Source organism: Chiloscyllium punctatum, chromosome 1 (genome assembly GCF_047496795.1).
Source record: "Chiloscyllium punctatum isolate Juve2018m chromosome 1, sChiPun1.3, whole genome shotgun sequence".
Taxonomy (NCBI): Eukaryota; Metazoa; Chordata; class Chondrichthyes; order Orectolobiformes; family Hemiscylliidae; genus Chiloscyllium; species Chiloscyllium punctatum.
Genome location: NC_092739.1, coordinates 143,961,703 through 143,975,022, shown reverse-complemented (window position 1 = coordinate 143,975,022; position 13,320 = coordinate 143,961,703). Strand labels below are relative to the sequence as shown.

The window sequence follows — 13,320 nt, the reverse complement described above, 5'->3', positions numbered from 1 at the left end:
TGATGATGGAGGCAGATATGAGAAGAGTAGTTTAGGAAACTTTTAGGTAAGCATGTGAATATGCAAGAAATGAAGGGTACGGACCAAAGTAAGGCAGAAGGAATTAGTTTAATTTGACATCATGTTTGGCACAACATCATGGGTCGAAGGGCCCATTCCTGTGCTGTACTGTTCTACATTCTATGAACACATGGGACAGGACATTCAATGAGACAGTGCATTCAGAAGTATATGGTTTGCCTTCTTTTCCTGCATTTCCTGTCACTGGTCTTCATTTTTAGGGCATTGTGACTCAAATCTGGTGAGCTGGTTTCAAGAGACTCCCAAGGAATCTGGAGAATACAGCAGAAGCAATGTTGCTGGAATTTGCTTGTGTAGCCGATACATAATCCAGGTGTCACTGCAGTACGCAACCATGGTGATGAGAACTGCTCTACACACTAGGATTTCTGTTGACCTGCGGTGGTTTTTGTTAATAAATACTGGCTGCATATTTGTAGAAGATTGAGCTGATGCAGTTGTTCTCGGATTGGATCTCCATGTCAATTGCGATCTTTTGAAAGAACAGACAGACAAGGTATGGAAGTATTCAATACAGAGGAACCTAGATTATCCAGCATTCCATTATCCGAATATTGGATTATCTGGCAAGATTGCAAGATCCCGATGCTTGGCTAAACTATATTATCCGGCATTCAACTACTAGAATTTGATTAACTAAACGAAGTACTCCCCTCCCGTGTCCTTTGTATAATCGAGGTTCCTCTGTGAATTTTAGAGAATCTTCTTCAACAATACATGGGTGGTGGAATATTTGGCTGATCAGGTCTGGCTTGATACAAGATTAATTTTGGAAAATTCAATACAAGCAGAGTTTCTTGTATAGAGAATTAGGGTGATTGAGAGTAGCTGAAATACCTGTTGCTGAATGAGCAACACTGCAGTACCTGCCAACTGTAGATCATTTAAGTCTATGGTGGTCAGTTCAGAGTTGACATAAACAATGGAGGTTAAAGAGTTTACCCGCAAGGTGGCACTTCATACTCACAGCAGAGGGTAGCTGACCTTTGATGGGGTGAATAAACACTAAGTTGATCGCAAACAGTATGGGGCTATCACATAGCCTTGCTCGAGACCATCCAGACTTTGAAGATGTCTCTTCCAAGTCTCCTACTCAACACAGTTGCTACATTGTGTTGCAGGATTGTGAAGCAGCTGCAGGATTGTGAAATATTTGGAACACAGTCCAGAGGATTGTGGATGACCGATTCAAACACTTAGATCAGGTCAACAAATACATTGACCTGCACAATGTCAAAAGCTGCGAAATGGTGGCTTACCTTTGTCAATCACACAAGAAGAAATAGGGGTCTCTGGCAAGAAGTTCTATATGGGAAAGAGGATAGGGACCTTACTACAGGGATTCAAACAAAGTTCTAGGAAAGATTTGGGATGTGACAGCATGTTTAAACAGGGAATTTGGAAATAGGTTGGTAGTTTGCAAGGACTAAGGGAGTTATGGGTTGTCATTTTGAGAATGGGGTGGGATTTGAATCATTAGGACAGTACCCAAGGAGAGCGATCCATTAATAACATTGGTTAACATGTGGACCAGGAGAAATTCGATATTTTAATGCCAATTGCAAGTGCAGGAGAAGTAGGTGCTTGGATAGGACATGAGGAGAAATAGAAGAGCAGCCAGAGGAAGTTTCAAAAATAAAGAAAAAGGGGTTAAGTTGGATGTTACAGGGTCGGCATCAAGGATAAGGGGTGCATGTTTCCAGAGGATTGTCTGCTTGTCTGCCAGCCAGCCCTCACCAAGTGGCTGGTGAAGAATAAGGATTTTAAAGGATAAAAAGTGGCAGTGGAGCAGAGGGGACAGCCTGAGGTGTAGCAAAAGGTCATGAAAATTAAACTTCATTTCAACAGCATTCAAAGAAATATATCATTCTCAAGTCGCAACTTCTTTTCATTATTACTCACTCCTAACTTATTTTACCATGGGACACATATCAGAAATCAAACAGTTTTAATGAATGCAGCCTCCCAAGCTATTCTACGTTAAATAAAAGCAGACATTTGTTCTATTATTTTCAACATTTCTATATTATAGCAATGTTAAGTCAACGAAGCAGGATTTTAAATAATTACTCAAAGTTTGCTTCAAGTCCCAGCTAACATGAGGAAGCACAGCAAAGTTACATGCCCAGTTTTATAACAGTGAATGATTACAGAGCGTTAAGACCACAGATATAGGAGCAGAATTAGACTATTTGGCCTACAGAGTCTGCTCCACCGCTTGATCGCATTTCTCAACCCCATTCTCCTGCTTCTCCCTAACAGTTGATCCTCTTCCCAATCTACCTGTCTTAAGTATGCTCAATCACCGTTTGCCGCAGAAGGTGGGAAGTTGGTTTCCACCTGAAATTAAGCCTTGTAAACAAATTCTTCTTCATCTCAGTACTAAAGGATCATCCCAAACCCTCTGACATTGTCTCCTCAGGCCCTAGTCCCTCCTATGGTGGAGAGATCTTCTCCACATCCACTCTATTCAGGCCTCCCAATATTCTGTAAGCTTCAGTGAGATCTCCTCATCCTCTAAACTCCATCAAGGACAGATCTTTTGAGACAATGTCCTCAACTGCTCCTCAGTTGACAAAGTCTGCTTCGCTGGGACCATTTCTTCTAAACCTTCTCTGGACGCCCTCCAATGACAGCATTTCCTTCCTTAGGTATGGAGTCCAAAACCTCTTACCATATTCCCAACAAGGTTTTTTTAAATACAGCCTCAGTAGTACATCTCTGCTCTTGTATTCTAGCCCAATCCTATTCCGACCCATCCTATCCCTATGGCTCTGCATTTACTATGGCTAATCTACTTTGCCTACACCTTTCTGGTCACTATAGGGTAATTTAGCATGGTAAATCCACCTAACCTGAACATCTTTGGACTGTGGTAAACAACGGGAGCACCCAAGAAAAACCCATGCAGACACGAGGAGAACGTGTAAACTCCACTCAGACAGTGGCCGAAGGCTGGAATTGAACTGAGTCCCTGCTGCTGTGAGGCAGTACTAACCACAGTGCCACCACGCTGCTACGAGTCATGAACCAGGATTCTCAAGTCCCTTTGTGCTTCAGATTTCAGAAATAGTCCACACCTCTATTCTTCCTAGCAAAGTGCATGACCTCACAGATTTGCCCATTATATTCCATCTATCACTTCTTTACCCACACCTAACCAGTCCAAGTCCTTCTGCTTCCTCAACACTACCTGTCCCTCCATTATCTTTGCATCATTTACAACCAGATCATTAAATGTATAATGTGACAAGTTGTGGTTCTAACACTGATACCTGCAGAACTCCAAGTCATTAGCTGCAATCCTGAAAAAGACCCCTTTACCTCCACTCTGTTTTCTGCCTGTCAGCCAATTCTCTACCTATGACAGCATGGTACTCCTGACATATATAGATCAGATTAGATTAGATTACCTACAGTGTGGAAACAGGTTCTTCGGCCCAACCAGTCCGCACCAACCCTCCAAAGAGTAACCGACCCATACCATTTCCCTCTGACTAAGGTACCTAACACTATGGGCAATTTAACATGGCCAATTCATCTGACCTGCATATCTTTGGACTGCGGGAGGAAACTGGGGAAACCCATGCGGAGAATGTGCAAACTCCACACAGTTGCCCTCGGCTGGAATTGAACCTGGGACCTTAGCGCTGTGAGGCAGCAGCAATAATGCTGTGCCACCATGCTACCCTTATTAGCGGAGTCCTATGCTGTACCTCGTCAAAGAGCTTCCGAAATCCAAATAGATCGTATCCACTGACTCTCCTTTGTCTAACTTGGTCATGACCTCAAAAAAAGGTATGGGTCAAATGCAGGCAGGTGGGACTAATTTAGTTTGGCATTAAAGGTCAGCATGGACTGGTTGAACTGAAGGGCTTATTTTTTGCTCCATGACTCTATAATTTGAACAGATTTATCAGACATGGCATTCCCTTGACTCAGCTGTGTTACCTCAGTCCTAATTTACCACATACTTTCAAGTAATCTTGAGTCTCTTTCTCAATAATGGGCTCTAAAATCTTACCAACAAATGAGGTCATGCTAACCAGCCTATGTCGAAAAGGGTGGCGCTGAAAAAGCACAGGAGGTCAGGCAGCATCCAAGAAGGAGAGTCGAGTCGACTCAACTCGGGACACTGCCTGACCTGCTGTGCTTTTCCAGTGCCACCCTCTTTGACTCTGACTCTCTCGCACCTGCACTCCTCACATTCTCCTAAACAGTCTATGGTGTCCTGTCTTCTGCCTCTCTCCTTTCTTAATCAAGGGTGTTACATTAGCCATTTCCCAATTCTCTGGGACCCTCCTTAATTCTAGTGTTCTCTGAACGATCACTACCAATGCTTCGCTTTCCCGTTAGTATGTTTCTTCTTCCTTGGGATGAATTTCTGTTTGCCTCCTAAAATAATCCCAGAAATTTCTGCCATTGCTGTTTCATTGTTTCCCTTCCAATCAGCTCTGACCAGCTCCTCTCTCATGTCTTTGTAGTTACTTTTACTCAATTTTAATACTGGCACATCTGACTCAAGCTTTTTCCTCTCACTACATGGTGAATTCAACCATATTATGGTCACTGCCTGCTAGGGGTACCTTCACCTTAAGCTCCTCAATCAAGTCTGCTTCAATACACATGACTAAATCCAGACTTACTACAAGATCCTCCAAAACAGAAAGCCCAGACATTCCACAAATTCCTTTTCTTGGGATCTATTACCAACCATGATGAAGTCCCTCATGATTACTGTAATAGTGCCTTTCTTACATGCTTTTCCATCTCCTATTTTCTGCCCCATATCCTGACTACCGGTAGGACATCGATACATAACTTCCAGCAGGATCTTTTCCCTTTTATGGCTCAACTCCACCCATTATGATTTCCCACTTTATCGCTTCTCGCTATCCATTTAGTATCATTTTACTAACAAGGCAACCGTGTCCCATCTGCCTGACTTTCAATGAGATGTACACTCTTGGATATTTAGCCCTGAGCCCTTATCCTGTTGCAGCCACATCTGTGATATCCACAATATAATGCCCTTTAATTCCAGGGTGTGCTACAAGCTCACTTAACCTTGTTTTGTTTACGGTGTGCATTGAAATCTAACATACTTAAGCCTTACTTCAACTGTCCTCCTCCTCAGGAGTTGTCTGCTGTGTCTGAGCCTTTCCATATTCTGTCCCGTTACTTGTTGTGGAAACTTCAATAATTTCTACTGAATCCTTCCTGCTTTAACTTTTCCCATAATTTTCCATGCAATTTAACAGTATTCTGCCTACTCACACCTCTGTGAATAAGACCACACTGCAATACATTCAAAATTTAGGGGGTACGACAATCAGCAAAAGCAATTTTTCAGCTCATACCTGTCATTCGATTGTTCAACAAGTCTGTGTACAAGTTCATTGCCTTCGCACAAGCGCCATGCTAAACAAACAAAGCAGATGTTAACAATAGCTCAAACCAGATGGACGACATGGAAGTGAACATGTTGATCACCAGTAATACCTTAATCATTCCTCGAATCATTGTACAGAAAGAATGTTTGTTTCGTTCAGGCATCAGGTTGAATATCCTCTCTGCATTATTGTTCTCCCTGAATGGAAGTGGAGACAAAGGTTCAGTTAGTGCATTTTCTGAACATGTACACTTTGTGGAATTTTAAATGCAATGACTGGACAAGCAGCAAAACTGCACAAATATTTATTATGAACATTGTTATAATCAGAGGTAAAGGCCTTGATTGTATTGCATTAATGAGACTCTCAGCTATAATACTGCTGGCACTATACATGCACTTAACACACAGTAATTTATTCCTTGCATCTCCACAGGGTGCTGTTGCAGCTCTTGCTAATAGCTCAGTACTGAAAAAAAAATCAAGGATGAGACCTTGGGTAATTACTCAACTATTTCAATACAAAACTGACTGGAAAATATAGTAGTGTTACGTTGAGGAGTTAGGGTGAAGTTTCCAGCTGGTGTCATAAATATTAACAAACAAACAACTCACTGGTTCTAAAAACAAACACCGACTTGCATTTTGAAAGAACACTGAAGACTTTTCATAAAACTGTTTGTGTAATTATTCCAAATTATCTTATTTCTCTTCTTTACAATTCTCAATGTCATTTCACTTTCTGCGCAAGAAAGCAAAGTAATTCACGTTTCCAGTTTATCCTCAGTCTCAAATGAAGGTACTCCAGCCTGATTGGTGGAACAGCCTCCCTGTTTCAGATGTGACAGTGTGGATCCCCTGTAGGGAGCACCACATAGATAGGTAACAAGATAGATATTTGGGAGAAAGTGAGGACGAGGTAATTTCTGCCTGAACTGCTGGGCTCTTCTAGCACCACTAATCCAGAAAGTGAGGACTGCAGATGCTGGAGAGTCAGTGTTAAAAAAAGGGTGGCGTTGGAAAAGCACAGCAGGTCAGGCAGCATATGAGGAGTCATCGTTTCGGGCAAAAGCCCCTCATCAGGATGTGGGGGGGGGCGGGTGATGAGAGATGAATGGGGTGGGAAGGTAGATGCAGGTGGGGGAGGTAATTATGATAGGTCAGTGGGGAGGGTGAAGCAGTTAGGTGTGAACAAAGATGGACACAATTGACAGGTCAATAGAGGGGCAAAGCCCTTCCCTCACACCCCAACCAGCCTGCAAAACTTCTGTGGATGTTTGCAAACAAGGGGAATGATAAGAATCTTTCCTTTGCTGTTGAGTGTAAAATCAAGGCTAACACCTGTAATTTGTTAATATGCACGATAAAATGAAGGATGAAACAGTGCATCACAAAACAGAAGCTGGGGATGCTGGAAACCCAAAATAAAAAAGGAAAATGAAAATTCTCTGCAGGCCTGGCAGTAACTGTGTAGAGAAAGAAACAGTTCACATTGAAGGTTTTATCATAATTGATGAAAGTTAGGGATGCAATAGGTTTTGACTAAGGGATTGATGAGATGCTACTGCTCACTGCAGTAAGATATTGCCCACTGCTCTAAGATATTGCTCCAACTGTCTTCCAGGACCCTATCCAAGTGACCTTGGAAAGCGTAGATATTAAATCAACGAGTAACAGGTTTTTAAAACAGAAACCAAAAATGAATCGATTTAACACGACCTTTGGGGGAAATAAATCCGCCTGGACCAAGCGAGGTCCAGCTAACACAATCTCAGTCCCTGGTTTGTAGTCTACAACTTTTTACATACAAAAAACCATATCTTGGTCTTCACATTTCTCCATTGCTTTTAACATTCACGTTGGAACTCAGATTATAGTGGGCCAGTCATTAGTGACCACTTGGTACATTTGGACACCTTAATAGACGAATAAAAATTATGCTCACACAACCCCTGTCCTTCCTCTCTCCCCACACCTCAACCCACTTGCGTCTACTATATGATATTCGTCAAAAAATGCAAAAACAAATGAAAAGATAAAGCACTCAAAAGGAAACAAACAAAAAATATTTCATAAAATTTTGGCAAAAACTTCACATTTTATCTTTGCCATCAAGAGGAGAACACACATCAGCCAAGTACTCTGAGCATTTCTTTTCATTTCAGATAATTCAATCCAGGCTGAGATCTTAAACTTGGCTCGGGAAGCTAACCTCTGCACCTTTACCAATCAAGTCACTGGCACCAGCTGTTAATCGTTTGCTCTTGTACTAGACACTGCTGGCTAAGACAGCTATAGCTTTGCCACTAAAAGAGGTTGCTAAAAGTGGAAAGCAAAAAGTTGAACAGCTGTGAAGACAGGTCTTGCAACAATCTTACTGATTGATGGGAAACCAAAATAAAACTTGACTAATGACAGAACGCTTAATACTTCAAATGGAAAGCCTCACAAAGGAAGATGGTAACATAGTAATTATGTCAGTGGACTAGCAATCCAGAGGACCTGGTGAATGTTTAGTGGGCACAGGTTCAAATTGTATCTCAGTAATGGTGACTATGAAACTTAATATTGCTTCTTAAAAAAAAATATGGTTCACAAGTGCACTTTAGGGTTGGAAATCTACCATCCTCACCTGGTCTGGCCTACATCTGACCCACATAAAATAGATGACGCTTGTCTACAGTCTAAAATGGCCTTTTCAGTTTTAGGGCAATTGAGAAAGGAACAAAATTCTAACTAGTGAAGCCCAAATTACATGAAAGGGGAAGCAAAGAAAGACAAAAGTACCACCTCTTTACCTCCAAGTGATGCTCAGCAAATCTGAAACTCTGCATGGACGACCCCTCCGCATTTTCTGCGAGGGTCCAGTCACCTCACCCTAAAAATGGATATCCAGGAGAATTAGAACAAGAGATGGCGAGGCGAAGAACAGATACACTTTTAAAAGTAGAACCCCTTTCAAATAGTTATCACGTTCCAAATGGAGGAATTTAAATTGTACTGCATGTCTTCAGCTAATGTCGAACTTGTATTTCACTTTTTTTAAGTTAAAAAAACTGAGCATTAACATTAAATGATATTTAGGCAGCACAGAGTTAACATTGCTGTCTCACAGCATCAGAAACCCAGGTTCAATTCCACCTTTGACTGACTGTATGGAGTTTGCATATTCTTCTCATGTCTGTGTTTCCTCCAGTTGGTTCCATTTTCTCCTACAGCCCAAAGGTATGCAGGTTAGTGGATTGGCTAGGCTAAATTGCCGATAGTATCCAGGCTAAGTGGATTAACCATGAGAAATGCAGCATTATAGGAATAGGGTAGGAGGCAGGTCTGGGTGGGATGTTCTTCAGAGAGTCAATGTAGACTTGATGGTCAAATTATCTGCTTCCACATTCTAGGGATCCTAGATCATTCACAATACAAAGACAAAAAGCTACCTTTGCCAGCTTTTAAGGTGAGCAGCATATGCATCAGGAATACTTCATATCTTATCGTCTTAAGGTGACAATAAGTTTTGTTTTGCATTTATTCATCTCTGAGTGTCACTGGCTGGCCAGCATTTATTGCCTGTCCCTAGCTGTCCTTGTGAAGGTGGTACTGAGCTCCCTTTTTGAAGCACTGTAAATTAGAGATGTTGAAAGCAGTTTTTAAAAAAGCACTAATGATAATGAACATAACAAAACTTTGACATATTTCACACAATCATAATCAACTAAATGAATTGCTGCGGAGGCTAAAGAAGGGACAATACAACAAATGAGCAATGGCTTGGTCAAATATATCACTTTTAGAAATATTATATAAAAGGAGTCTCTAAAGACAAGGGCCTAGACAGCTCATTGTTACTATGCAATAATGGTGAGCAGTTTTGCTAAAATGAACCGTGCTGGTTTTTCTTTCTTGTGTACATGCATTCACTGTTATGATGTGGCTTCGTTTGTACCTTATCTTCAGTTTCTTTCGTCTCAAGTCGATCCTCTCTTGGTGGCTCTTTATCTCCATAAAAACATAGCAGATTTAGCAAGCTATTGGTGACTTCAACAGATACAGGAGTTCCTGTAATGACAAAACAAAACACTAACCTCTGTGACTTCTGACTGTTCCAAATCTTCAAAAGATTTACTTTGGGAACGTTGCCCAGCAAGAGAGAGGCTGGTAGCATAAAGACAGGCCTCAACCAGACTGCACAGATTCAACATGTAAAGTTCAACTTTCTACTTGGTGAATTGTCTTGCGGTTCAGTAGGATATTTTGCTATTGTTGCAACATGGCAGGGAGCCTTTCTGCTAAGTGAACCAAACACACAGAAAAGCTCACCTTGCCTCGTTATATGTTAAAGTGCGAGTGACCGAACTCCCCAAATTCTACTATTTAAAGAAAAATATCAATTTATTCTTTAACTCTAAAAGTGAACATTAAATACCAACTATTTACAACTCTAAGCCTCCTTTCTGTTCAGAGGTCTGTTATCCACCTCTAACTCTATAAGAATATACCAATCCAATAAAAGCCTCAATTAAAATTACACGATGATTAGCACGATCACAGTGACAGGAATCTAGGTTCAATTCTGGCCTCGGTTAACTATCTGTGAGGAGTTTGCACATTCTCCCAGTGTCTGCATGTGTTTCCTCCAGGTGCTCCGGCTTCTTCCCACAATCCGAAAGATATGCAGGTTAGGTGAACTGGCTGTGCTAAATTGCCGATTCTGTTCAGGTATGTGTAGGTTAGGTGCATTAAGCAGGGGTAAATATAGAATAGGGGGAAAATGGGGGTGGCTGAGTTACTCTTTGGAGGGTAGGTGTGGATTTGTTGGGCTGAAGGGTCTGTTTCCACACAGTAGGGATTCTATTTTATTCTTCTATTCTAACTTCATAACACCATTTTGTGACTAAAGGTGAAAAGTATCAACGTCATAACATAACATTCAACAGGGAAAAGAACAAAAGGAGACAGAAAACCTTATGATGTGAAATGTATTCAATGTAGTTGAATGTAGTTTCTGTTCCTTCATGCAGAAGGAAAAAAATATTTTCAGTATATTAAAAGTACAATACACAGTGACTAGACTTCCCACCGCTAGAGAAGTGGAAGGGTCATTTGTTTCATGGTCCAGATTCATTCAGTTCAACATTGGAATAATTAGGAATGACCAAATTCCAGGGAGGAAAAAAAAAATTATTGCATTCAAGTAATCAAGAATACCTTTTCCCTTTAAGTACAGGGAAAGCATATTCATAATTTATTATGCACTTGGTAACAGGTTACATTTGTTGGAAATCAAAGATTACCTGCTTGCACAAGCTGATCATACAGATCCACAGAAGCTCTCACTTTCCTGAGCTGAATCCGTTCTTGGAGGGCAGCTACGCTCACTTCATTTATTAGAGGCTCCAATTGCTCTGGCATTAAACACTATAAAAGGTAACATTTTATTAACTTACTTTGACTCACAACTTGCACTTCTACCGACCTTTAACATCCCAAGATTGGCCTGGAAGGCTGATGCAACAGTGAACCAGTGAGAGAATAAGTGATGGAAAAAAGGCTAGCAGAAAAATACAGATTTTGGAAAGAGAAGCAAGAGTTTAGAAAAGTATACTGCCAAAGCAAGGTCAAACTTACTGAAGGTTCTGCTACTAACTTGCATGTTGAATGGGCACAAGTGAAAGAGGAGATGGATTCTCCTCCCCATGGAACAGCAGCCTAGCATGATTCACCATCCTTTAGAGGGCAGGAAAGCTGGGCAGAGAAAGGACGGCGTAATAAAACTGGCCAACAAACTGAGAGCAGATAGATTCCAGCTTGTGAAATTCAAGTCAGGAATCAGATGTTGTATAGTATTTAAAACTGGTTACAGTGAGGACAGTTTAAAAGGCAGTGATGTAGTGGTAATGCCACTGGACTAGTAATCCACAGGCTAATGTTCTGGAGACACAAGTTCAAATCCCACCATAGCAGGTGGTTAAATTGAAAGTCAATTAAAATCTGGAATGAAAAGCTAGCCTAATAACAAGAGTGCAGCCATTGTTAACTAAACACTTTTCAGTAATTCTGGGAATCTGCCATCCTTTTCTTTTAATACTTTAGGCTATGATAGTTTTTACAAAAAAAAGGTAAACTTACTGGTATAGAAGGTTCAGCAATGTCCTTCTGGAAAAGGTGGGGATAGGTGTTAACAATATACTTTGCAGCATTACATCCCGATTCCTGTGACAGTGAGTAGAGACGCTACAAGAGAAGGAAATGATATTCAGATTTATATTGAGTTATACAACTCGGTCAGATCACTCCAAAGACAGCTTTAAGATTAGCAAGACTTAGAAGCAAATTTTAAGTTATTCAGCCTAGAGTCTGCTCCACCACTCAATGGGATTATGAATGATCTGATAATCCTTAACTCCGTTTCACTGCCCTTTCCCTATATCCCTTGATTTCCTGACTGATTAAAAATTTGCATCTCAGCCATGAATGTACAAATTGGCCAAATCTCAATAGCTCTCCGCACAGATTCACTACACCCAGAAAAAAATTCTCATCTGTCTTAGATGGGCAACCCCTTACTGAGATTATACTCTCTAGTCCTAGACTCTCCCACAAGGGAGAAACAATCATTCTATTTCCACCCCATATCTTAGCACGGAAAAAGTAATGATCAAAATCATTGTCTAAAGCACTTAAAAGACCCATCACCAAAACTTGAAAGTGCACTGGGACTGAGTGAAAACCCGAGGTTGAGCTAATATTTCAACATATTTCACTTGCATCCTTGAATCTCGTTTCCAAAAATCTCACCAGCATTCGGTAAGGTGCCATGTAAAAGGATAAACCACAAGAGCTGATGGAGTTGGGATTATATACTAGTATGGGTAGCAGGACTAACAGATGTCAAAGAATTGAGTCAACGGGCTATTTTCAGGTTGGCAAACCAACTAGTGAGGCACCCCAAGATCAGTACTTAGTCAACATTAATGCCTGCATGAACAGGTTGATGTGCTGTGTCTCCTATCCAACTGAGAGTTGACATCTTTTCTGCTGCTGTGTACTATATTTTCATCCTACACTGCGAGTCAGCTAGTGTTGAAAAAAAAAGAGCCAAATATTGAAGTCTTTCTGTGTTACTATATCAGCACTCCATTGGCCAGTTCTCAACTGATTCCCCCTCATGATTAGACTAGATTATTTACAGTGTGGAAACAGGCCCTTCGGCCCAACAAGTCCACACCAACCCACCGAACAGCAACCCACCAGACCCATTCCCTTACATTTACCCCTTCACCTAACATTATGGGCAATTTAACATGGCCAATGCAGCTAACCTGCACATTTTTGGACTGCGGGAGGAAACCGGAGCACCCGGAGGAAACCAACGCAGACACAGGGAGAATGTACAAACTCCACACAGACAGTTGCCTGAGGAGGGAATTGAACCTGGGTCTCTGGCACTGTGAGGCAGCATGATAACCGAATCCATCACGGCCCAAGGACTTGCAGCGTGCAGATGCATGAGCAAGTGCTTACACCCTGGCTCTCAGCTAGAAAGGGACCTGAAAACATGAACAAACATGGAAAGGCAAGAAAAGGGCCCAGTGGAAATAGAGCTGTGAATCATGCACCTTCTCAGGCTACTGTCTTCCACTTTACTAAAAATGGCACAGTCCATCATCTCACAGCAGGATTCCTGAGTCATTTCAGGTAATGGTCAACAACACTGATCACCATAGGGTAAAATTTGTCTCGAGATGAAAGTCTGCCACCATTGGATGAAGAGACCGAGTGTATTGTAGCTAAATTTGTTCAAGATATGAAAACAAGTAGAAACGATTTGGACTATGAGGAACTAAGGC

General features: G+C 41.3%; 1 protein-coding gene across 1 annotated transcript in view; it reads right to left on the bottom strand.

The window, feature by feature from the left end:
• Positions 1-13,320, bottom strand: part of ptcd3 (pentatricopeptide repeat domain 3) — a 59,553-nt gene that overhangs the window by 35,579 nt on the left and 10,654 nt on the right. Inside the window, exons 6-11 of the mRNA XM_072576289.1 lie at positions 11,600-11,704; positions 10,765-10,888; positions 9,417-9,529; positions 8,272-8,351; positions 5,584-5,671; positions 5,442-5,502 (exon numbers count right to left, since the gene is read on the bottom strand). Coding sequence (XP_072432390.1) covers positions 5,442-5,502; positions 5,584-5,671; positions 8,272-8,351; positions 9,417-9,529; positions 10,765-10,888; positions 11,600-11,704 — 571 coding nt within the window. The remainder of the gene's footprint in view (positions 1-5,441; positions 5,503-5,583; positions 5,672-8,271; positions 8,352-9,416; positions 9,530-10,764; positions 10,889-11,599; positions 11,705-13,320) is intronic.